The 26,252-nt window shown below is 41.8% G+C and overlaps 1 protein-coding gene across 1 annotated transcript; it reads right to left on the bottom strand.

Annotated features, from left to right (window-relative positions):
- Positions 1-244: 244 nt before the first annotated feature.
- Positions 245-25,402, bottom strand: PHB (prohibitin). Its single transcript, XM_030221165.1, is given in 8 exon segments — positions 245-1,002; positions 9,459-9,554; positions 12,606-12,722; positions 14,545-14,603; positions 14,606-14,686; positions 19,291-19,452; positions 24,491-24,593; positions 25,367-25,402. Coding segments are annotated over 7 exon segments (816 nt in total). The 5' UTR covers positions 24,579-24,593; positions 25,367-25,402; the 3' UTR covers positions 245-789.
- Between the last annotated feature and the right edge of the window lie 850 nt (positions 25,403-26,252).

Raw genomic sequence — 26,252 nt, forward strand, 5'->3', positions numbered from 1 at the left:
GCCTGTGCCTGAAGTGGGAATCGAACTCAGTTCCTCAGTTCCCCAGGACCAAAGTCCACCACCCTAACCACTAGGCCACTCCTAGTACTACTTATAGTTACTCTCATGAAAATATTTTACTATTTAATTAAACAAACTTTATATACTGGAGGTTAGACACCCTGCCCCCCTTTGCCTTCTGAACTATATATTAACATTTGCACCATTGCAGCCTGGGTTTTTCTTCAAACTCTGTACACTTATGCAAGCTGTGAAAATGTTTATTAGACCAACATAAGTATCCAAAGAATTTGTATGGAAACTTAAAAACTGCACATACAACCTCTTCTTCACACAGATTTACACCTGCCTTCTCACTTTTAATATCCAGACAAATCAGTAATTAGAATGCTGCAAGGACATCTGTTTCTCTGTAATGTGCAACGCACCCTTGCTGGTCTCTGTTAAATGTGTAAAACACGAAGTACTCTACAGACTCCCAGGACATGGGAACTGAAGGAAGGAAGTCCACTTCTGTACACAGCGATACGCACAGATTCCCAACGGAAGTTCTAGAACAGAACATCTCTCAAGCCGAGACTTCCGATAAACTCAGTGTTTACATTATGCCATCTATCCTGGGTCTCATACCCCTCCCTCCGTTTAAGAGTGCACTTTTATAGATAATGCTAATTTAATGACTTTTATGCATTCTAGGCAGCCACATTCCAAAAATTCACGAATCTTAAAAAAATAAACAAATTTGTTTTGTTTTTTAAGAGTGTTACAGAGCAGTTATTCCCAACAAGGTTACTGTGGAAGCTGTAGCAGTGTTGTTTGTCCAGTGGGCAAGTAGGTGATGTTACGAGACCGGGCTAATTGGTATGCGATATCCTCTGCTGCCTCCAGCTTACGCAGCTCTATCAGCCCATCGCCAGCACTGGACAGAGAAGTGGCAATCAGTTCAGCCGCTTTAGAGTCACCCTCTGCTGAGATAATCGCAGCTTTCTTCTGTTGTTCAGCCTGCAGGAGCCAAGAGAAGAAAAAAAAAACAAATATGAGACAGTGGTAGCTTGAGTAGGTTGCCTTAGTATAGGACAGCGAGGTAGGCCAGGTTTCCTATATACCCAATAGAGCAGATACTCCATCACCCAAAACTGAAAAGCATTATTGTATCTTGGCACCATTTGCTAATGTTCATTTGTTGTACTGGGCTACACCTTATTTTTAATAATTTAACAAGTTTGATTAAAAATAAAGGACAGAAACTAACGAATTTATCTCATACTCTCTAAACCAGTGGTTCTCAACTCAGGCCTCCAGCTATACCTAGCCAGTCAAATTTTCCAGATAGGAACAGAAAGAGAAGCAGACCTTATTAAGAGAACTACAGTCTTTTGGTTCATCAATACTCCCAGGATTCACAAACAGCTGCCCGACATGGCCACATTCTGCCAAACTCTGGCTGCAACAGGGGCAAAGAAAACCAGCTGGTGGGCAACTTTAAACTTCACCAGAACAGGTAACAAGTGTGTCTCCTCCTGGGGTTGTTTGAAACCATCAACAGAAATCATTTCCTTCACGTTTCAGTATAGTTAGAAATATCCGGGAAAACGAAATACTTTGTTTCGATGTCTAAAAACATCTGAAGCATCCAGTCTTTATCAGACACCAGGGTAAATGTAACCAGCATAGCTGAGGAAATTATTATATCAGAATCAGTATGCTCCAGAATCTCTGAAACAACCAATGTATCCAACGCAACTGGAACAGCCCCCTTCGACTTATAACTGTTTCTTCCCCAATGGTAAATAATAAGCATTTGTTAAAGGGGGTATCACATCTGAGGAAAACAAAAACCTTATTAAATTTCTCTTAAATAGTCAACATGTAGACACTAACAGCAGCTCTGGAAAAGTCAAGAATCCAAGATTAGCCACTCTGGAAAGATTTTTCTAGTTCTCCACCTTCATCCTTATATTAGTATTTTTAATCAGCATTTCCTGAATCTTCTGGATATAATCCAACTCTTTTCAATTTTCACCACTCTCAGAAACATATAAATTTCTATGTCTGATAAAGGCCATATGGCCCATTCAGTCTGTCCATTCCATATCATCCTCTTTTCCTCCCCCTAAGAGATCCCGCATGCCTATCCCATGCTTTCTTGAATTCAGACACTGTTCTCTCCACCTCCACCAGTAGGTCGTTCCACGCATCCACCACCCTTTCTGTAAAGTAGTATTTCCTTAGATTACTTCCGAGTCTATCCTCCTTCAACTTCCATCTTATGCCCTCTTGTTCTAGAGCTTCCTTTCAGTTGAAAGACCTGCCTTCTGTGCATTTCTCCTGCAGAGATATTTAAATGTCTCAATTGTCGCTCCTGTCTTTCCTCCAAACTATACACATTGAGGTCTATGAGTCTGTTCCCATGATGAAGACCACTGACCCATTTTAGTAGATGTCCTCTGGACTGACTCCATCGCAGTTGTATCTTTTTGAAGGTGTGGTCTCCAGTACACATAGTACTCTAAATATGGCTTCACCTATCACCTCCTTTTTCCTGAAGGCCATTTCTCTCCCTATACGCCCAAGCATCCTTCTGGCTTTGGCTATCACCCTTTCTACCTATTTGGCCACCTGAAGATAGTCAAAAACAATCATCCCCAAATCTTGCTCTTCTTCTAAGAAAACAGAAGTACTTCTCCTAAAGGGTACTGCTCACTTCGGTTTTTATAGCCCAAGTGCATGAACCTGCATTTTTTAGCATTAAATTTTAGATGCCAATTTCTGGACAATTCTTCTATCTTCACTAAATCCCTCCTCATGCTAGCCAATCAGGGGTGTCTACCCTATTACGGGGTTTTGTATCATCCGCAAAGAGGGAGGAGTAGTCTAATGATTGGTGCAGTGAACTGAGATTCTGGGGAAATGGGTTAGATTCCCATTGGAGCTACTTATGACCCTGGGCAAGTCACAACTCTCCACTGCCCCAGGTACAAAACACCTTAGATTGTGAGCCCACTAGGGACAGAGAAAGTACCTGCATATATCTGAAAATACTATATAGGGCGACTGAGTTGCGTGCATATTCTGATTTGCACATGCAACCAACTGCTTAACAAGTGCTGATAACTGGATGTTAACCACCATTAGTGCCAACAGTGCCAATTATCAGCACTAATTAGAATTTACATGCACTACTCACTAAGTGGAGGAGTGGCCTAGTGGTTAGAGCACTGGGATTGCAATCCAGAGGTGGCCGGTTCAAATCCCACTGCTGCTCCTTGTGATCTTGGGCAAGTCTTAGCCATCTCCCTCCTCTTCAATCTGTTCAAAATTCTGCTGCACGACTAATATTCCGCCAGTGTCGTTATGCTCATATTAGCCCTCTCAAGTCACTTTACTGGCTTCCTATCCGTTTCCACATACAGTTCAAACTCCTCTTATTGACCTATAAGTACATTCACTCTGCAGCTCCTCAGTATCTCTCCACTCATCTCTCCCTACATTCCTCCCCGGGAACTCCGTTCACTGGGTAAATCTCGCTCTCTTATTGTGGATTAAAAACTGGTTGGAGGATAGGAAACAGAGAGTGGGGTTAAATGGGCAGTATTCACAATGGAGAAGGGTAGTTAGTGGGTTCCTCAGGGGTCTGTGCTAGGACCGCTGCTTTTTAATATATTTATAAATGATTTAGAGATGGGAGTAACTAGCGAGGTAATTCAATTTGTTGATGACACAAAGTTATTCAAAGTTGTTAAATTGCGACAGGATTGTGAAAAATTACAAGAGGGCCTTACGAGACTTGGCGGCTAAATGGTAGATGACGTTTAATGTGAGCAAGTGCAAGGTGATGCATGTGGGAAAAAGAACCCGAATTATAGCTACGTCATGCAAGGTTCCACGTTAGGAGTTACGGACCAAGAAAGGGATCTGGGTGTCGTCGTCGATAATACACTGAAACTTTCTGCTCAGTGTGCTGCTGCGGCTAGGAAAGTGAATAGAATGTTGGGTATTATTAGGAAAGGTATAGAAAACAGGTGTGAGGATGTTAGAATGCTGTTGAATCGCTCCATGGTGCGACCGCACCTTGAGTATTGTGTTCAATTCTGGTCGCCCTATCTCAAGACAGATATAGTAGAATTGGAAAAGGTGCAGCGAAGGGCGACTAAAATGATAGCGGGGATGGGACGACTTCCCTATAAATAAAGATTAAGGAGGCTAGGGCTGTTCAGCTTGGAGAAGAGCTGGCTGAGGGGAGACATAATAGAGGTATATAAAATAATGAGTGGAGTGGAACAGGTGGATGTGAAGCGTCTGTTCACGCTTTCCGAAAATACTAGGACTAGGGGGCATGCGATGAAACTACAGTGTAGTAAATTTAAAACAAATCGGAGAAAATGTTTCTTCACCCAACGTATAATTAAACTCTGGAATTCGTTGCCGAAGAAAGTGGTGAAGGCGGTTAGCTTAGCAGAGTTTAAAAAGGGATTGGATGGTTTCCTAAAGGACAAGTCCATAAACCGCTACTGAATGGACTTGGGAAAAGTCCACAATTCCAGGAATAACATGTGTAGAGTGTTTGTGCGTTTGGGGGGCTTGCCAGGTGCCCTTGGCCTGGATTGGCCGCTGTTGTGGACAGGATGCTGGGCTCGATGGACCCTTGGTCTTTTCCCAGTATGGCATTACTTATGTACTAGTAAATCTTATCAGACAGTCCTTCCGCAATATCATTCACAAAGATGTTAAAAAAAGAGCCTGGCCAAGGACCGATTCCTGCAGTACACTGTTGATAGCATCTTTTTCCTCAGAGTGAATTCCATTTACCACCACCCTCCCTCTTATCTTCTTCCACTTAACCAGTTTCTAACCCAGTTAGTGACTTTTCGGTCCAGACTAAGGGCACTCTATCAAGTTGCCTATGTGGAACCGTGTCAAAGGCTTTACTGAAATCTAAGTACAACACATCTAGTGCTCTCCCTAAATCCAACTGTTTGTCACCCAGTCAAAGAAGTTAATCAGATTAGTCTGACAAGACCTTCCTCTAGTATAACCATGCTGTCTCAGGTCCTGCAATCCATTTGATTACAAAAACCTCTCTATCCTCTCTTTAAAAAAAAAAAAAAAGTGTTACCTTAGTGGTAAGTAAATTAATGGTAAGACTAACTAGAATGCGGTTCCCAACCTTCTCCTTACTCCCACTTTTGTGGTGAGGGATCACAACTGCCCTCCTTCAGTCCTCCGGGACCACTCCTGACTCTAGAGAAGCATTGAAAAGGTCAGAAAGTGGAGCCATGAGAACTTCCCTAATTTACGTCAGTACCCTCAGATGTATGCCACCCTACCCCATCGCTTTGTCTATCTTTAGTTTAGCCAGCTCCTCACAAACAGCATTTGTCTTCTGCGGTCCTACTCTTGGCCCTTCAACTGTGAACACAGAACATAAAATATTTGTTGAGCTATTCTGCTTTATCCTTATCAGCTTCTACGTACTGTTCCCCTTCACCTTTTGAGTCTCATAATGCCACTTTTGCACTTCCTCCTATCACTTACATATCTACAGAAAGTCTTGTCCCTGAATTTCACCTTTATGGCTACTTCTTCTTCCATTTGTATCTTTGCTCGCCTGACTACTTTACTAGCTGCTCTTAGCTTTTCCAGGTATTGTAGCCTGTCGTCTTCTTTCTATGATGCCTTGAAGCTAATTGAGACAATTCCTGCACAGGCTTATCTGCGTTCTCTTCCATACATTGAATTTGAGTTAATCCATTTATCTGTGGCATTAAGGCCTTCCTTAATTCAAAGAAAGTCTCCAGATGAAATCCAATGAAATAATAGGCGGGCAATTTAATAGAAATTGTGGTTAAAAAAAACAAACAAACAAACCTGTAGCCCTGACTGACTACTTGCTCATTAGACTCCATAAGGACTCCAAGTTTCTTCATGGCAGAAGCACCAAATCTAGTAATTCAGACGGTGTTTTCTCCACACAGTTTGAGCAACTATTTGCTGCCTCTTGCCACAAGCCATCAGTGGCTCTGGATCTGGTACCAGCTCCGATCACACCTCTTCCTAATAGCAGGACCCCAATAGTTTGGGTACAGATAGACTCAGTGAAGACAAACTACGGCTACTTTAGGGATCTTTCACTTCCCGGTTTATAGTTGTATCATACCCTGGAAAACCCATGGTAGTTCCAACTCCCTGAGCTGCCCAAGTGGGCTTTGAGCTCCAGAAATTACAGAATGTTTTGCTCATTGCACAAATGCATCAACTGGGCCAGTCATCGGCAATGATCCAGTCTTGGAGGAATAGGTCTAGGTCTTCTCTCAGCCTAACCATCCTGAATAAGAAAAAGAAACAGGGAAAGCTCTGCCCGCATCTCATGCATATTCATTGTGGATACCTGAAAATCTGATTGGCTAGATGCATCCCAAGGACTGAGTTGAGAACCCCTACTCTAAACTCATTTTGTCATGATGTCCAATAATAATTCAAAATCTGATATTCCTCAGCCTAAACTCCCCAAACAGAAAAATTGTCTTCTTTTGCCATAATGTCCAATACAAACACACTGAATGAATGTAAGAGAAAATGATGGCAGATAAAGACCATATGGCTTAACCAGTCTGCCCATCTATACCATCTACTATCCTTTCTTCTCCCTTAGAGATGTTATGTACTTGTTCAAAGCTCTTGAATTCAGATAGTCTTTATCTTCACCAGGAGGCCGCGCCACACATCCACCACCCTTTCCACAGAGTAGCATTTCCTTGATTATTCCAGAGTCTTTCCCCCATTCACCTTCATCCTTTGCCTCCGTCGTTCCAGACCTTCCTTTCAATTGAAAGGATTCTTACTTCCTGTGTATTTATGTCACAGATATTTACATTGTCTTTATCATCGCTCTCCTCTCCAGTTTTTCTCCCAAAGTATACATATCGAGACTTAATTCTGTCCCTATCAGCCTTATGAAGACTGCTGACCATGCAGCTCTGTCAACCACGGGAAGCGATGCCTATGATGTCAATGGACTGGACTTCAGAGTGCCAAAACATTTCTTACATTGAACCTCTCGACTTCAAAGTCTTTTTCTGTATTTTAGGACGGAGCTTACAATTAGAGGCCTTGTGGTTGGGTCCAAGGCATGGCAAGCACCAGTTGTGAGGGTCAGCCACTTACAACTGCACCTTTTGAGAGTCGTCTTGAGATTTGCTTGTCTCCTTTGCTGTGTTTTTCTGTCTTCTTGGACTGCGAGGGTAGGTTCTTCTGTGTGTCCAGTGCTGTGCAAGAAAACTTTTTAAAGCCATTGGGAGTTTTAAGGGATATCAGGGGAAAAATAGCTGCAGTGAAATCAAATGACTCAATTTTTTTAAAGAAATAATGCCTGACTGGGGAACTCAGGCCTGAGGCAGCTATGGAGCTGTGTCAAAAAAAAAAAGAAACTTAAAGGGACGGTGACACTAAGGAAAAGTGAAGAACAGAAGGCCCCAAGTAGTCACGCAGCAAAGGCTGCAGGAAGGGAAGACACACAGCAAAAAAAAAAAAAATCTGCTGAGAACCGAAAAAATGCCACAGCTTTGCTCCTCAGAAAAGACAGACCAATGGTCCCACGTGACTGAAGTGGGCGGGAAGGCACACACACATGTGTGGTACAGCTGCCTAAAGCTTCTGGAATAATCAGAACATAGGGTAGTATCCATGCTGGGGCTCTGTTGGAATACTGTCTCGCCTATCCTCAGAGAAAGGGAAAGAACCAAGACTCACTTCAAATGTAAACCCTTAACAGTGCCTTTTAGTAGATTAAGATAACCCATTCAGATCTAACAGGAACACTGATGCTTGACCAGATAGAATTTGAAGAGGGAGGTGTGGTGTGGTGCTATACATGAAAACTGTGGGTTAATCTGGAAAGAGGGAATGGAACATCTAGTGGAGGAGTAGCCTAGTGGTTAGTGCAGTGGACTTTGATCCTGGGGAACTGGGTTCAATTCCCACTGCAGCTCCTTGTGACTCTGAGCAAGTCACTTAACCCTCCATTGCCCCAGGCACAAACAAGTATCTGTATATACTATGTAAACCGCTTTGAATGTAATTGCAAAAACCACAGAAAGGTAGTATATCAAGTAACATTCCCTTTCCCTATTTATAGTACTATGATATACAGACCTTCTTCACAAGCAGAAGATTTAATTCGGATTGCTGGTGGTTAACATTTATGTAAATTTGGAAAAGATCAATGAATGATCATCAAGGCAAAATTATTCAAAGTTTCTGAAATATCAGCAGACTGAGGAATTGTAGAAGGAGCTTGTCAGGCTGGAAAAAGGGTGTCTACATGAAAGATGAAATTTAATGTGGGCAACTGCAATGTGATGCACGTAATTCTAACCGTAAGCACACAATGCTGGGTTTCATAAAAGAACCAGAGAAAGTGACAGCAGATAAAGGCCGTGCAACTTATTCAGTCTCTACAATCTAGCCTTCTCTCTTGTAGATCTTTGTTTGGCCCATGCTTTCCTGAATTCAGATACAGTCCTCATCTCTACCACCTCTGTTAAGAGGCTATTTCTAACCCCCCCCCCCCCCCCCCAAAGCTAGCCCTGGCTATCCAGCCCTTACATTGAGGGGGGTGGGGGGAGTAACTAGTTAAACTCTGAACTATATGATAAATCTGGTCAACCTTCCAGCAAGAAACATGTCTGTATCCTCACAAAAGTACCTCAACCTGCACTACCCCAGCTGTAAAGGTCTCAAACACAAAACTTATTATGGATCCAATTTCTCCTTCCTGGGCAGACGTCTATGGAACGCTCTCCCTAGACCTATCCGAGCAATCCATGACCACCTACCATTTACAAAAGCACTAAAAACCCATCTATTCAAACAAGCCTACCCAAAAGACCCAGATTAATCTCTTGAACCCACCTACCTTACATATACTGAAGAGAAAACGACATTGACCCAGACTCTATCTCCCATCTTACCTTCCTCTCTCTATCACCTGTCTCTACCTACCTATCCATCCTATTATTATGTGCTACTTAATTTCCTACTTTACATGACAAAATTCTGTGTTACCTATTACTATGTAAGCCGCATTGAGCCTGCTTTTAGTGGGAAAGTGCGGGATACAAATATAATAAATAAACTCCCTTTCCCAGCTAGTCGTCACTACCCATGAAGAGAGTCAGCTTGAAGTGGCCACTGTCAGAGACAGAGTACTGGGCTTGATGGACTTGTCTTGTGACCAGCATGACCTATCTTAGGGAGAAAAGAAAATCCCCAGATGGTTGTCAATGAGGGCTCATGAACTTCAAGCCAGAAGAGGGGGTCAAACTTCTGGGACAAAATGAGAGGAAGGAAAAAAAACCCTGAGCCCTGTGAACTTCACATATTACATCTGTCCATAAAGATGTGTCTTTCAGAGGCTTTTGGAACATCTGAGAAAAAGGCACATCTACAAGATCTCTCACCTTCTCGACAATGAACCGGGCTCGTTCAGCCTCCTGTTGGGCCACCTGCTTGGCTTCCACAGCCTCTGTGAACTCTTTACCAAAGGTCAGATGTGTCTATGGAAAGAAAGAAGGAGAATTATTAAAAATAAGCTTGAAACAGAGACTGGTGTTAACATATACCACTTGGATCACAAAGCCTCCTTCACATGATGCAGGGGATTTAGTTATGTTAAAGTATAGCAACTTCTGTTCCCTTTTACCCTCTAGAGGTCTACATAAAAATGGAAGGTATTCTACTAAAATCCCCCTTCTTGAATGTGTAACAATGGGATAACCCAGGTTCACAATGTCTCTCTTGCAAGTAGGTAGGAAAAGATGTTATAACCTCGTTTAGGCAAGTTATATAATAAATCATTTTAAGAACATTGAAGTCAACACATTAAAATATTACAAATGATGATCACTGCTTTCTTACTTACTGTTAAATCAATTTGTATACATATGAACATTTCTGTATTCAATAACCAAAATTTGCCAAGTCCTCCTGACAGCATGAAGGAGAATCCTCATATTATACATGTCATATAGACTGGTTGCCCAAGTCAAAAAGAAAAAATTCCCAATTCTAAAATGCAATACTACCCTTTAGCTATTAGAGGTGGATGAATAGACAAGGTTAGAGCAGTGGGCTGGGAATTAGAGGGTCCAGGATCAAATCCCATGGCTCCTTGTGGTCTAGAGCAAGTCACTTAACCCTCCACTGCCTTAGAATGACAGGGGATGGCACTAGCAACCCATCTTGCTCACAGCCTCTCATGCAAAATGTCACACTTGTGGAAGTCCCCATAAGTTGTTTGCAGCTTAGTGTCCGTGTGCAGAAGGAACTATCATAGCGACTTGTAGTGGGAGTCAAACAAACACTTGTGCTAATAAATTTCTTTTTGTGTATAGAGTCCTCTGGTCCCTGAAGCAGAGTGGCAAAACATTGGCCATCATTGCACCCAAACAGTAAAATTGTTATAAAGCACAGTTATTCAGCTAAGTATTTTTGTTTTGCACATTAAAGTTTTAAAGACCGGTTAAATATTTGTGTTTATTCATAACGGAGATCTTTTGCCTATGACTGATTTGCACTGAGGTGGTACTATGTGTACTGGTGCATTCTGAAGCTTTTTCCTCCTTCTTAAAATAGTGATTTTTTTTTTTTTATATTACTTGTGAAATCAATGGAGCCCAGATGTGGAAGAACTCTCCTCTTTCTAGAATTAAAGCTTTTCTGCTTCACTATACTTGCACAAGGCCATGTCAGCTCTTTTTGAAGCTTAAATGGAGAGGTGGGTGGATTACATGAGAGTTTCCAACATGCTATCTTCTCCTGGAGAGAGATTCTTTCCTCGTGCTGTCCAAAGAAAGGGGAAAGGGAAATGGGACTTGATATACTGCCTGAGGTTTTTGCAACTACATTCAAAGCGGTTTACATATATTCAGGCACTTATTGTACCAGGGGCAATGGAGGATTAAGTGACTTGCCCAGAGTCACAAGGAGCTGCAGTGGGAATCGAACTCAGTTCCCCAAGATCAAAGTCCTCTGCACTAACCACTAGGCTGCTACTCCACTCCTAGTATTGGTAAATGTGATTATAAATTTTATATTCTGCGTTATCTGCAATTCTAAGCAGATTACAAGTATCCAGGACAAAGATAAAATGTTTTTGTTTTTTTTAAAGCTGGAGTCGGAGTTGGTCGACTGTCTCCAGAGCCATGGTTTTCACAGAGAACAGGCTTGTTAAAGAGCACAGTCACCATGGCTAAGCATTTTGTTAAATGTGATGCTGATGCCGAGCCAAGACAGATGGAAAAACTATGTTAACTGCTAATTTTCTTTCCTGAGTCCAGAAACTTTGGGTTCTGCTGTTAGCCAGTGGTTGAAGACAGAAGGAAAGTTCCGAGTACTCTGCCCTTTAAGAACACCATGCAGCTCAAGCTTGACAGTATTTTGAGTAACAAAAAGTAGAGTTGTATGTTTCTTCCAACTCTTGTTACTGTATTTTTTTTAATCTTTTTTTTTTTTTGGGGGGGGGGGGGGGGGGGGGTGGAGAATGAAATTTAATGTGGGAAACTCCAATGTAATCCACATAGTCCTAACCGTAAGACACAATGCTGGGTTTCAAAAAGAATCAAGAGAAAGTGACAGCAGACAAAGGTCGTGCAACTTATCCAGTCAGCCCACCAACCAGTAGAACGTAAGGAAGGAAATAGTGGTGGCAGTGGTACTGTATTTCTTGTCTGGGGAAGGAAACAGCCCTTAGAATGGAAGAATTTTGCACAAGAAAATAAGAAAGACTGTGTGCAGAATTCTGAAGAACTTGCCCAGGAGTAAAACATTCTATTTTATCATCGCTGCTAAATGGCACACCTTCCAATGAAGGTAGTCAGATTCACATTCCTTAGACATTACAGAACTCGTAATAAGTGGGAAACTGTCAGATCAGGGACTTTAAATTTAAATATTTTTATTTTACAAACTCTAAATATGTGTACAAGTTCATAAAAATCAACTAAAAAGTCATCATAAAAACATTACCACCACAAACCAAAGCAGCAAACCCTTGTCATCTCACACATGCAGAAAGAGGGAGACATTCTTTGGTCTCCTTCCAGGGAACAGAGTGCCATAAAACCATGCTTTTCATATGGTAACAGAGCAAACAAACAATAGCTAGTCACCAATTTCAGGTCTCCCAGAAGCTTAGTCCAAGTTTCCCCCCTCATTCTGGGCCTACAGAAAACAACTTATTAAATAAGGTCCTATGAGAGGGTGGGGTTGACAGATGGGAGGGTAGTAGTGGAAGACTGAAGTTGGCGGTGGTGTGTTCCTAGAAAGTTGTGTGTGAGATGTTGCTTCTGGGAGTGGGAAGTATTTATAGAACTTAGACAGACTTTTTAACTATTGTGAAGAATTAAACCAGTGGTTCCTAAACCTGATCCTGGAAACACCCCAACCAGTCAGGTTTTCAGGATATCCAAAATGAATATTCATGAGAGATTTGCATGCAGTGGAGGCAATGCATACAAATCTCTTCCATGAATATTCATTGTGGATATCCTAAAAACCTGACTGGCTAGGGGACCAATGAATTAAACCAAGGAATGGAGGGTGCTCACCAGAGAAACATCATCTAGGATGAGCCCAAAAGTAGCCGCTCTTTCTGTCAGATCCTCACTGACTTGCCTCGACACCAGCTCTCGCTGCGTGATCAATTCTCCTGCATCAAATCGAGCCTAGAGGGGGAAAAAAAAAAAAAAAAAAGTTAGAGAAGGACTGAAGATAAGGGGTGTGAGAATAAGAAAACACAGTGCTAGGTCACCACACATAGCATGGCTTTCCACTGTCTCTATATCGACCAGAAGCAAAGCCTCATTTGTGTCAGGAAACAGCAAACTTTGAAACTAAAACATTTGAAATTCTTACAAACACTATTAAAACAAAATGTTAGCTCCATCATTCCTTGTTTAAATTTTCTCAGATTTTCATATGCAGCACCAATAACCTTACTAATCAATATTTAGCCAGCAGGACAGCATTAGGCCACTGAACAGAGGGTCATGAGCGTAAGTGCTGGCCCTGGTTTATACAGGCCTCGGATGAATTTTGGCCAGGACCCTTTCCCCACTAAACAGGCATACCCCCCCCCCCCCCCCTCAAGGCCTACTGGTGATACCTTTGGTGGTCTAGGGGGGTCCTACAGGGAGAAGCGATGCCCACACTCTCCTATTTATCATGTTTGCAAACCTCAAAATGGCCACCATGACAGCAACCTCGTACTATTAGCAAATACCGCTAAATTGCTGCTAGAGGTTGTAGTGCACATTTTGAGGCCTGGAGCTGTGACAGGCAAGGAACACTCGTAGGACCCCCTAGATCATCAGGGATAGGCCTGGGGCAGCTCAATGTGACTTCGGGAAAGGGGGGGGGTTGGTCTATCAGAAACCTGATGGCTGTTATTCAGACTAGTGCCCAGTGAGCTCAGCGATTTAACCAGTTAGTGGTCTGAATACTGCCACTAACCGGTTAAGTACCAACTCCATCCACAGACGCCACCCCCCCCCCCCCCCCCCCCCCCCCCAGCATTAACTGGACAGTGCAGGGGAAGTTTGTGCTGATATTTATTGGCATTTATCTACGTTAAGTGCTGCTGAATATTGAAGGATAGGCAGGCAGAAGTGATTTAATCCAGCAGGAGGCTCTCCCGACTGGTTAAATCACTTTGAAAACAAACTCATCACTGTTTAGTAGGGATATTATTTTCTTGACACATAGGCCCTGATGCTCAAAATTCTGGCGCTGTACAGAAATCTCTAATGCACAACACTAATGAGATGCGAATATAGGTGCACTCTTAGCATTCAATATTAGGAGAGGATGTGCTCAACAGTTGTGCATTAAGCAGAGCTCTTGAGCACGTGCCCAGAATGCCAGAGAGGAAAAAGGGAAGGAGGAGGAAGAAGTGCAGGTTGCCCAGCAGTAACAAGGGGATGAAGGTTATTGTAATGCTTCCCCCCCCCCCCCCCCCAAGAATTAAAAAAAAAAAATTCCGTATTGAAGAGGAAGCCTAAGAGCTGGGGAAATGCTGCTACAGAATGTGGGGGCTGGTTGCTCACCAGCTGGAAGAAGGCTTCATGGGGATTAGTCGCAGGTGCAGGAACCATCTGTACCTTGAGAAACTGCTAGCAAGCCTGTTTGTTTTCGGCAGATTCCAGCCGGTTGGGTACCCGAGTGCGCCGAGGTGGTGTAAAGTTTACAGAGGAAAGGGCGTTCTTGCGAGGTATGCGGTTCTCTGATCATCGGACGGGAATAGATTACCTCATATACGTCTTTCTGCCTACATTTGCACTGTTCCTTCCCATGCTTGTTGTTTCCCACAGTGAGGGCCTCTGACCATAACAGCCACATTTACTTCTGAACATCTGCCCTATAGTGTGCAAGTTCAGCTCCCAAGAGACAGATCAACTTCTGGAGTCTCAACCCCACCCCCCCACCCCCCCAAAAAAAAAAAAAAAGAAACCTTACTGGGACCCGGCATAAACGTGATTTATCTCTTACCACGACAGACTTCAGGATTTCTGTAGTGATGGAAGGAAGGACCCTTTCATCATAATCCTCCCTATGCTGGTGAAAATCCGTGGTAACTGGTTGGCGACAGGTCTAAAGAGGATACGCAAAGTTATGTTCACGTTCTGTAAATCTGCACAGAAAATAAGAACATGAATGAAAACATGAATACAGAATGCACCACAAAAAGAAAAAGGAAAACCCAGTGTTACTCAGAACCTGCTACAGTGACGAATCAAAGGATGTTATCAGATCTTCCTTCACTAATAAAGCTTCAATTTTACCTTAAGCAGAAACAGAGCAAATTAATCTCTGTGGATAGCAAGATACACAACTAGGTAACAAGACCTCGGAACTGGGTGATATCATCCCAAAGACCCAAACTTTCTTGTTACTTACACTCAGGAATAAGCAGTGACTTCCCAAGTCTCCCTACTTTATAACGGCTTACTGATCTTTCTGCAAAACAGAAGAACTGGTTCCCCACAAAAATAAAGTACACAGAAAAAGGAGTAGGGTTAGCCAAAAGAAATGTGAGCTGGAGATGCTTATACACAAGCTGATATTTCCTAAGTCCAAGAGATCAACTAAGTCACTACTTCACATACCATTACTCAGTCCAAGGACTTCAAGGCTCCAAACACACACCACAAGAACATTAGTAACAAAACAAAATGTATATAAAATTATACCATACTTCCACATACACAGAGAAATTTCAAATGTGGGGTGAATATTTTATTTATATATATACATACACACTTAAAACATGAATAGGAGACATTACATACGTGAAATTAAAAAAAATGAAAAGTTTAAATCAAATACAGTAAGTACATAAATGATTATGCCAGCTGTAAAAAAAAAAAAAAAAGCCAACATGGTAAATATCTCCAAACACAAGTAGAGTGAGCAAATGTGACAATCACTACTACTGCAAGAGCAAATAAATAGACGTTAAAAATGTATCAAAAATAAAATAATGCATGCCTCAAAACAGGATCATGTGGCAAAAAGGAATATGAAAGGCGGTCGCTAATTCCATGTATATAGAACATTCTATATAAAGTTTCTATTCATGCGATGTGATGTCTTTTGCACTATATATAAAAGATTTGTCTGTATGGCATAATTTTATATACATTTTTGATGTTCTATACTGTTGTTTTTTTGAGGTGTGTTTTAGAACCCTGGACTCCAGATGCAGGCATCATTAGACACCAAGAAATTTTTTTTCAATGCTAGGGTGTGTGTATGGGGGGGGGGGGGGAGGAAGTCTAGGAAGAAACCAGGGGTGCTTGTCTGCTTTTTTTTGTCCTGATGCAGAGGACAAGCTGACTCTTCTATGCCGTCTCAGACCTGACCATAACCAGCACGGGTTGTGCTTGCTCTGGGCTACGCTCATGAGTACCACACAAACTACATCCCCCACCAAACCAGTTTCTGCATCATTCACTCGTTAATGCCTGCACGCAGCGCTTGTTAACCGTGCTGCCTGTGATGGGGGAACCCCAGCCAATGAGGTTTTTAGGATATCTGCAATGAATATGTACAACATGACCTGCTTCCACTGCAGGCAAATTTCTGCCATGCATATTCTGTGTGAATATCCAGAAAGCCTGACTGGCTGGGAATTGGGAACCACTGGGGTACAGTTAAACCTTCCTTGTTGGGGGGGGGGGGGGGGGGGGGAAGAGGGGAGGATTCTTGAATAAATGTATATCCAATATTTTTATGCCGAGTTCCTCTTTCATCTTTAACATTTCTCTGCTAAACCACAACATCTGGTGATCACTGGATGCCAAAGTCCAGTATGACCCCATCCTGCGTGGGTTCCATTACTAACTGCTGGAATAGTTCCCCCTGTAGAGAATCTAGGATCTCCCTACTTCTAAAAGACCCTACAATATGGATACCCCAATCAATGTCTGGCATATTAAAATCACCTATTGGTAGTACTTCTCCTTTCACAGCTGTATTTTAAAAAGACTAAACGTAGTGCTTCGGCTTATGTACCTGTTCCAAGTGCTGCTTATTTTGGTGCCTAGGACCTATTTAAATAAACTTCAGAATACAATGCTTAATTTGGCATAATCCTAGCTTCCCTAAAACCTACTCTATAGGGACCGGAAGAAGGGGGGCCTGGGCGTGCTGAACTTAGCTCTCTATTATAAGGAACCCAAACCAAGGCAGCAGCAGAACTGTTTCAAAATTATCCCCATAAGTTATGAGTAAGAATCGAGTAAGATATGGTGGGCTCCATACCATGGAGTCACTTCATTTGGTTACCCTGCCATGTTCAAGGACTTCCTCAGAAATTATGTCCCTCTATTGTATTTACTTTTCACCACTTGGATGACAAATACAGAATCCCATTTTCAATTATTTCACTTAACATATTGCCAGTAATGCATTGTTTCCTCCAGGGGTTAGCTCTAGTGTTTTCAAGATTTGGCATTACAAGTGGCTGTCTTATTTATTTACTTATTTGGGGGGGGGGGGGGGGGGGCTCAATTTGATGATGACACGGTTTTACCCTTTTGACTCTGTCCCACACTTACCAGCTATTGCCTACTGGCAGATATGCACATAACTGGCTCATTTTCTGGACTGACATTAAACCAAAAATTTTGCGGGATGACAACTTCTTGGCAGAGCTCTGCGTTGGGACATGCCAACCCTGCAGCCACCTGGACGGTCAGTCCCCAACACTGCTCGGGTCAGCCTGTACCTGTCGCTTGTGTTCTATACTAGCACCCTCCTCACTGGGTCCCACTTGCCTCTGGGTGAGTCTCTCTCTCTCAAGTTATTCCCTGTATTTCTAGAAAGCACCCACAAACCCAACACACAAACAACCAAGAATCTTAGTCAATCCAGGACAACAGAGCCAATAAGCTAACAAGATTTATTGTTACAAAATTAGAACAGTGAACCATATAAAACAGATGGAAAAAGTAAGGCAATAACAGGAAACTGAATAAGGATCAATATTAAAACTGTCTAAACACTTTACTACCTGGGTAGTGCATGGGAAGCTTTAGGAAATTAACTGCTCACAAGCCTTGAACAGGGTCCCAGGACAGAGATATTTACCTCTGTGCTCCCAGACTGGATGGACCGTGCAGGTCTTTTTCTGCCGTCATCTACTATGTTACTATGTTACATACTGAGACTAAAGATTACCTCAGTGCTTAAAAAAAAAAAAAAAGACAGACACCATCTGCTGGCCAAACAAGGGAAATGCACTTGGGAACAAATAGGTCATTCATTCTAAGGCACAGATACAAGTCCCCTGTTTCATTACACACACCATATACTGTACATAGAGACAATGGCAGAAAGAACTGGAATATGCTACACCTGACTGTGACCAAGGCAAAATGAAAACTGCCCAGGCTAGGATCTCCTTGGCTACCAATATACAAGAAAACTGTATTAAAGTTATGTATAAATAGTATCTAACTCCTGCCTCACTGTTTTGCTGGCATCTTTGTGGTGAGCAAGGTCTTCTGGAAAGCAGTAAGTAGCTGGCTGCAATTTTAGTTATACATAATAATTCAGTGGGACCTGGAAATATTTTTATTAAATAGACCGATACTGAATCTCCTTCGGATCAAACATTGGTACATCACAGTGTTAATGCGGCCAAGCTGATCATAGCTCAGTGCTGAAGTCTGAAAAGGGAAAGGGAAATGGGACTTGATATACCACCTTTCTGAGGTTTTTGCAACTACATTCAAAGCGGTTTACATATATTCAGGTACTTATTTTGTACCAGGGGCAATGGAGGGTTAATGACTTGCCCAGAGTCACAAGGAGCTGCAGTGGGAATGGAACTCAGTTCCTCAGGATCAAAGTCCACTGCACTAACCACTAGGCTACTCCGCCCCACCTAAGCCAGATAGGTGAATAAAACTGAACTGGATTTGAACAATGGATCATCACAGCTAAGTATAGGATGGGAGATAAAATGGAAAAGAGCTTTTGGTAAACCATTCTTAAGGCTGTATATTTTTTGATAGACTGTAGAAAATATATCTTTTCAATTTAAAGTGGAGTTTGGAATTGCTTCTGGCAGTTCTAATATGCAAGTCTACTTTGAGGCAGGTTGGGGCACATGGGATTTATAAACAAAATTCAAAATTTTAGAGGGTTTCATGCTCTGCTTGGGATGTAGAAAGGCAATACTCTTGTTGTGTGTGCAGTAAGGACACTGGCCTGGGTATGCATCTATGTGCTTTTCTTTTTATGTTTATATTGTTGATCCCATTCTGTAATTATTTGTATTGTACTGTTTAATGAAAACCCCTGCTAATGAAAACCCCTGCAAATAAAGTTTATTTACCAACTGCTACACACACAACCCCACACACCCCATTAGACCCCGATACCATCATCTTGCATATTCCTTTTCCAGGAAAACACAGACACGCTGAGGACAATATTCCAGACCTGGCCTTGACAAATTTTCTTTGAATTTAGAAGCTAGCCCCAAACCTTAGGAGCCAGCAGGTGAGACTTTTCAACTTCACCCTCCTCCCCCTTCCCACAGGCTTCAACATGATGGGCACAGTACTTAAACGATGTGGTAGTAACAAACAGGCCAAATACAATGAGATCAGAAAGAATGTTAAACGTCACCATTCCCATCACTCGATTGCAGACTTCAGCAAGCACACAGTCATTTGGTCCCACCTAACTCCGAAATAATTATCACTCTGCTGCTGAAGGACTCACCTTTACTGCCTGTGATGACTGGAATGTTGCGAGGGCGGGAGCGGCAGTCGAAGATAATAGGTTTTTGCACCCAGGGGATGAGAAAGTGAGTTCCCTCATCAGCCACCGCTTCTTGAATGCCACGAAACCGATCAAAGATAACAGCTCTGTGGCCAGCATCCACTATAAAGCAAGAAATTCAGACGAGGGAGATAGACACCACATACAAACAAGAGATGGGAGAGAGAAAGAATGAAGTTAGGTCATGATTACTGCCCAAATATCTTCTTGCTCTCCCTTCCACCCCAAACGTCTATCATCATCACCTTGCTCACTCAACCCAAATTCTCTGTCCCCCCTTCCCTTACCAATCACTCCTCCCCATTACCAGACCTTTAGTCCCATTCTCCTGCCTTCAAAACTGCTAAGTTCAATTCATATTCTTGAAACTATGGTACCCCTTAAATCAGTTTTTGAATCCAAGTGCAGGAATATTTGTCTTGAAGTAACACTCATTACTGAAGTGTGGCAAGTCATTCTTTGGTAAAGTTTTGCTAAAACAGGAAAACCTGCAACACTGTCAAACCTCTTTCTGACATAATCTGGTTGCTAAAAGATTAGAATCATCCAGCCTGTTTCCTCACAGTCAAAGATCCGAGTTCTAATTGTTTATTAAGCTTCACAAAGAACAAATGGCCTAAACACTGATTGCGCACACAACAAATCTGGCTCAGGTTCAATTGTGAAGCGCTGCAGAAATGATTTATAGTAGTAGTAGTAACTCAGAGCAAAAGGCAAGAACAGAAAACGGCAGGGAAAATAATTTAGAAAACTGTGCAAATCTCAAACATTAGTTTGCAATAAAACAGCAAAAAAAGAGAAAAAAGCATGATATGGTAAAGAAAAAAAAACTGCTTTTGTAGGCAGAAACGTGAAAATGTTTTCAAATATATTTGAAACAAGAAACCTGTGAGAAATTCAGCTAGACCACTATACGATTAAGGGATAAAGGGAGAACAGAGCCATATCAGAGACTAAGGGGGTCTTTTACTAAGGTACGCTAGTGTTTTTAGTGTGTTAAATGCTAGAGACGCCACTGTATTCCTATGGGCGTCTCTAGTGTGCCTTAGTAAAAGACCCCTTAAATTAATTCTTTGCTTTCTTTTTTACAAAAAAAATGATACCACAGAGGTACCCTACTACTATTTAGCATTTCTATAGCGCTACAAGGCATACGCAGCGCTGCACAAACATAGAACAAAGACAGTCCCTGCTCAAAGAGCTTACAATCTAATAGACAAAAAATAAATAAAGTAAGCAAATCAAATCAATTAATGTGAACGGGAAGGAAGAGAGGAGGGTAGGTGGAGGCGAGTGGTTACGAGTCAAAAGCAATGTTAAAGAGGTGGGCTTTCAGTCTAGATTTAAAGGTGGCCAAGGATGGGGCAAGACGTAGGGGCGCAGGAAGTTTATTCCAGGCGTAGGGTGCAGCGAGACATGCCAGAACTGGTATTAAAAGATGAGAGATTTGTTTCAATTCCACAGGATCATCTACTTGGACAGATAAAGAGCAGTAAATCACTTGGAGCAAAAAGGTATATATGCTAAAGTACAGAAAACTTAAAAAAAAAAAAAAAAAAAAAGGGCAAATCAAATAGGGAAAATATTACAGCCACATTGGCTTCACTGTATTGGTTACCGATTGTGTATAAAATTGAATTTAAGGCTCTTACTCTAATCTTTAAAGCACTGAATAAATGTGGAATCTTCTTGGATGACAGTAACTCTCAAAAAGTATAAACTAACTTGTTTACTAAGGTCTGATAATCAGCGTTGTTAGGAGGTTTCAAGTTTGAGCTGTAAATTTAGTAGGTCTCTGAGCAACTACTTTTCAAACTGCAGGGCCCAAATTGTGGAATTCTTTGCCACTGGAGATAAGTAAAATTGAAACTTTACTCACTTTTAGGAAACAGTTGGGCCCTGTTTACAAAGTGTATATAGGGCACTCCCTTCTTGCCTCTAAAAGGAAGCTGAGCAGAAGAGACTAAAAAAAGCAAGCCCTTCTGGCAAAGGAAAAAGGGGAAAGGGAAAAGGGAAATGGGACCTGATATACCGCCTTTCTGAGGTTTTTGAAACTACATTCAAAGCGGTTTACATATATTCAGGTACTTATTTTGTACCAGGGGCAATGGAGGGTTAAGTGACTTGCCCAGAATCACAAGGAGCTGCAGTGGGACTTGAACTCAGTTCCCCAGGATCAAAGTCCACTGCACTAACCACTTCAGAGTTCAGTTTCTCTCTTTTATAATAATGCTAAAATTTATTAGAGTAAATAAATCGTTACAATTCTTTTATCCCAGTATTACAGAAAATTGAATTACTATTTATATCAGTCCAAATTTCAGTATAAGGAAAATAAACTCACTCTCTCTTTGTTTTTCTTCAGAAGCTGTCAGACTACTGAAGCTTAATTTTGTCCAATCATTTAATACCTTATATTTTCTCTCTTACTTATCTGGTATCCTTCAACTCTGACCTCTAAGGTCACCTTCAGCTCTTTGGTATTTTTCTCAAATATTCATCATTTGCCCTTTGTAACCTCTTTACCTATCACTCATACTGGTCCTTCACTAAAAATGGCTCTGTATTAATTCAGAGTCTGTTTGAAACAAACAAGACACTTAAAGTTTATGGCCCATTACTAGGGCTAAGCAAGCCTGTCTATGGTCTGTGAGAAAACCAAGACACAAGCTAGCTAACTGCCCTACTAGCTCAAAAACATACAAAGCTGACTGATTGAAAACCCAAACAGCTCTATACAAAAGGCACGTTAATGTTTGTTAGGGCGTGCTCACAATTAGCACGCACTGCGTAGGCGCCTACAATATTCCTATAGATGCCTACACAGTTAACGCACGTACCCTGTCAGCTCGCATTAACGAATGCTAACACGCCTTTGTAAACAGGACCCTTTATTTTTGAAGGCATTCAGGGAGTTGGGAAGCATTAAGGACTAAGAGGGAAGATGGCGTTTACAGGATCTTTTAAACAATCACTGTTTGTTTTGATTTGTCTGGTCTATAGGTTGTGTTGTATTTTTTAATAATATGTATGTGATTTTGTAATCTGTCAAGAATGTGGGATTGAGTAGAATAGAAGTTAAAGAACAATTCCAGGATATACAGATATTGATGATTTAATGAGATCAGGTCAAACGTGGGATTAGTCCAGAGAAGTCTTGCTCAACAAGCTTCTTTATTTTTTTTTTTGTTACATTTGTACCCCGCGCTTTCCCACTCATGGCAGGCTCAATGCGGCTTACATATTATATACAGGTACTGTGAAGACATAAGTATTAAAGGTGAGCCAATTAACACAGTTAATTGGGAACTAGCTTAAAGGCAGAAAATGGAGTAGGACTAAATGTTTATTTTTCAATGGAAAAAGGTGAACAGCAAAAGTGTCCCAGGGATGTGCATAAAGACAACAGAGGGTCATTTACAAAGACACGCTAGTGATTTTAGTGTGCGCTGATTAGTGCACGCTAAACGCTAGAAAACGTCCATAGAGATACATGGGCATCTCTAACGCTTAGCGCATGCTTATTTTTAGCATTCGCTAAAAACTCTAGCGCGCCTAAAAGGACCCCAGACTGAAGAGCAGACTACAGAGCGAGGTGATCAATTTGCACGCGAGACAAAGATATTCAAAATAGTTAAAGCATAAGCAGACTAACTGAGAGGGAACTGGGCATCTAAATGGCAGAGACGTTTAGTGTAGTCTAATGCAAAGTAATCCATATAGCAGTGGTTCCCAAACCTGGTCCTGGAGGCATCCCAGCCAGTCAGGTTTTCAGGATATCCACAATGACTATTCGTGTGAGAGATTTGCATGCAGTGGCTGGGGGGGGGGGGGGGTGTATCCTAGAGGTACACCCCCCCCCCCCCCCCCCCCAGCCACTGCATGCAAATCTCTCACACGAATACACTTTATTACAAAGAAGTATACTCTAATCTGTTGTGACACACCTGACGGACAATGTTTGTAAGTGAGACACACTGAACACTAAAATTCAAAGCTGAACAAAAAAAACAAAAACATATATATATATACACATTATTCCAAAACATTTTGTTAAAAATGATGAACTGGAAATATAAAATATTCTTTATTTTATAAACCGTTAAAAGTAAAGTTACTACATTTTATTTTTCTGAAAAGAATTTTTTAATCTTCACTTTATCAGTAAGAAATCTGGCATGTTGAATGCAGTTTTTCCAATATGGCAGTAGTTCCTAAACCTGATCTTGGAGGCACCCCAACCAGTCAGGTTTTCAGGATATCCACAATGAATATTCATGAGTGACTGGCTGGGATGCCTCCAGGATCAGGTCTGGGAACCACTGCAATATGAGACTGAATGGATGGCAATTTACACTAACTTACAATCAACATCAAGAAACCTTTATGTATTCTAGGATCTACACAGATCATAGAGCTAGGATGTTTACACTTCTAGTATATCATACAAAACAAATATTTTAAATTCAGATGTCACCTCAGTAACAGTTACTGCCAAATACTGTGTAATAACACAAAACCTTAACAATATGCTATAGGAAACAGAACATATGGACAGCAGGCCTGTAATACTTCCATTTGGGACTGGTCACAGCAAGTATCATTGGGGGGAGGGGGGTAATGGAGAAGCAGAAAAGGAACCAATTATGGAGATTTCAAGTACCCAATCTCTAGTATCCCATTTGTAGATAGACTGCTGTCCATGCCAAAGTTTTGGTGACACACAGGTTAAGAACTACTGCTCTAAGGGATTCTTTACTCAAATGTGAACTGAGAAAGTTTTAGAGCAGTGGATCTCAACCCAGTCCTCAGGAGACACCTAGCCAGTCAAGTTTTCAGGCGATCAGCAATGAATATGCATGTAAAATTTGCATACACTACCTCCACTGTATGCAAATCTGTCTTGCATTATGCCATGCAGATTCATTGGGGATATCCTGAAAACCTGTCTGGCTAAGTTGAGAACCCCTTCTTTAGAGGGAAAATCAGTCTGACAATATAACTTTTGAAAAAGCACCAGTTCAGGAACTTATGATGATTAGAAAGAATCTTTTCAATGTTGTAGACATGGACCACCACAATGAACCAATAGCAACATAAAAAAAAAAACTCAACGGTTTAAAAAATTCCTGTTACTCACCATTGTACAATGCAGAGTTAATTACTCCTCCTGCCACAGCCAGTCCTAGGCCAACTTTGCCAATGGTTTCAAACAGTTTGGCTGCCATTTGTCAGTGCCACACCTGTAGAACCCAAAAAAAGCTCAGGAAACCAAGAAAACAAACATCCAAGTTCACACGGCCAAGCTGGTCACATCCTTTCCTCCCCATGAATTAAGTAATACTTTACCTCCAAGCTACATTATTTTTTTTAATACCACCTCTACACAAACATTTCAAAGCCTTAAAATATTAGAATTTACTAATATTTCCAGGGCATTCTGGAATCCTGCAGCTTAAGAAGCTGTGCTACACAGAGAAGTTAATGTTTGAATTCTGTGTTACAGTTGATGCTATTCCTTGATAAATTGTCTTTTTCTAAAACCAATAAAATTCTTGGACATTAAAAAAAAAAAAATAATAATAATAATAATAAAAAAAAGCTATGTTACTATGTAACCAGTACCACAATGAACTTGCTGCTGGTGAACCATCATAAGAACTGAGATTTTCCTGCAAGCAATTTTCCAACATTTAGGGAGCATGAAATTTATAGGGCTTTCAAAGTTACCAAGTCACACTCTCACATGCCGAGCACCCATCCTCACACCCATCCGGGGGTCGGCCTCTCCCCTCCGCATGATCTGTCACCTCTCCATCTACCACTCTCCTCCTTGGCCACAATACGGCACCTCTCCCTCAGCCCCCACCCCCACCCCCCGACCAAACTAATACCCGAGGTCGCCCACTAACAACAATCCCACAGCTTTACTTCTCCGGTGATGCCCCCGACCCCACTAAGATACACTACTACTACACACACACATACATGTCACAAACAACCGTCCACTCCTCACCCTCTCTACATCCCGCCTTGCCGGAAACAGGAAGTCAAGTTGCGTCAGAGGAGTCAAGAGAGAGCGCAGCGTGTCCGAAAAGTGTAAATCAAGGACAACTTAGGTTAGCTCGTTGGAGTCGATTAACGATGAGGCAGTACTGATGCAGGTAGTGCTCCGTAAAAGTATGCAAGGCTACCCCGAGCAACTGCTTTACAAATATCTTGGGGGGGGGGTGGGGGGCTGAGGATGCGTCTTTATACTAGCCATTGTCCAAAGACGATGAGCTGTGTCTTCAGGACTTTGCATTTTCATAGTAGAGAAAGATACGAGCCGCTCTCCATTGCGGCAGAATAGGTTCCGTGCCTCTCCCGTACAAAGAGAAATAAATGAGGTGGGCGGCCTGGACATGTGCGAGTTAAATAAATGGCAAATGCTCACACAGGAAGACATTTGGGATGTAGTAGAAAGAGTATCTTATTCTTATTTGAGTACCAGCGCTTGAAGCGCAAAATACGGCGTGCTGATGCGATTGGAATGGAAAAGAACTTTTTTCCATGTGATATATTCAGCGCAGCTGCATTTGCTTTCTATCAGGGTCGATGCAAGGAGATTTATGATGACTAAGGGGCAAGGGCACACAGACACAGTGTTCCCAAGTAGTCGTGTCAAAATAAGCACATTTTCACTAAAAAAAAAAATAATAATAAAGTCCAAATTTTTTTACACTCACCCAGCTACTCCCTTGCAACGAAGAACCGGAAGCAATGTTACCCTCTTCCTCCCCTGACCCTCTGTACGCAGCTCCCCCCACTCACACAAGTTAATCCACAACTAGTGCCCAATTTCAATTGGCCGAACAGACGAGGGGGAAGCAGCCAATCTCAGAGCAGCAGAGCTGACACCG

The sequence above is a fragment of the Microcaecilia unicolor genome, chromosome 12 (genome assembly GCF_901765095.1).
Source record: "Microcaecilia unicolor chromosome 12, aMicUni1.1, whole genome shotgun sequence".
Classification (NCBI taxonomy): Eukaryota; Metazoa; Chordata; class Amphibia; order Gymnophiona; family Siphonopidae; genus Microcaecilia; species Microcaecilia unicolor.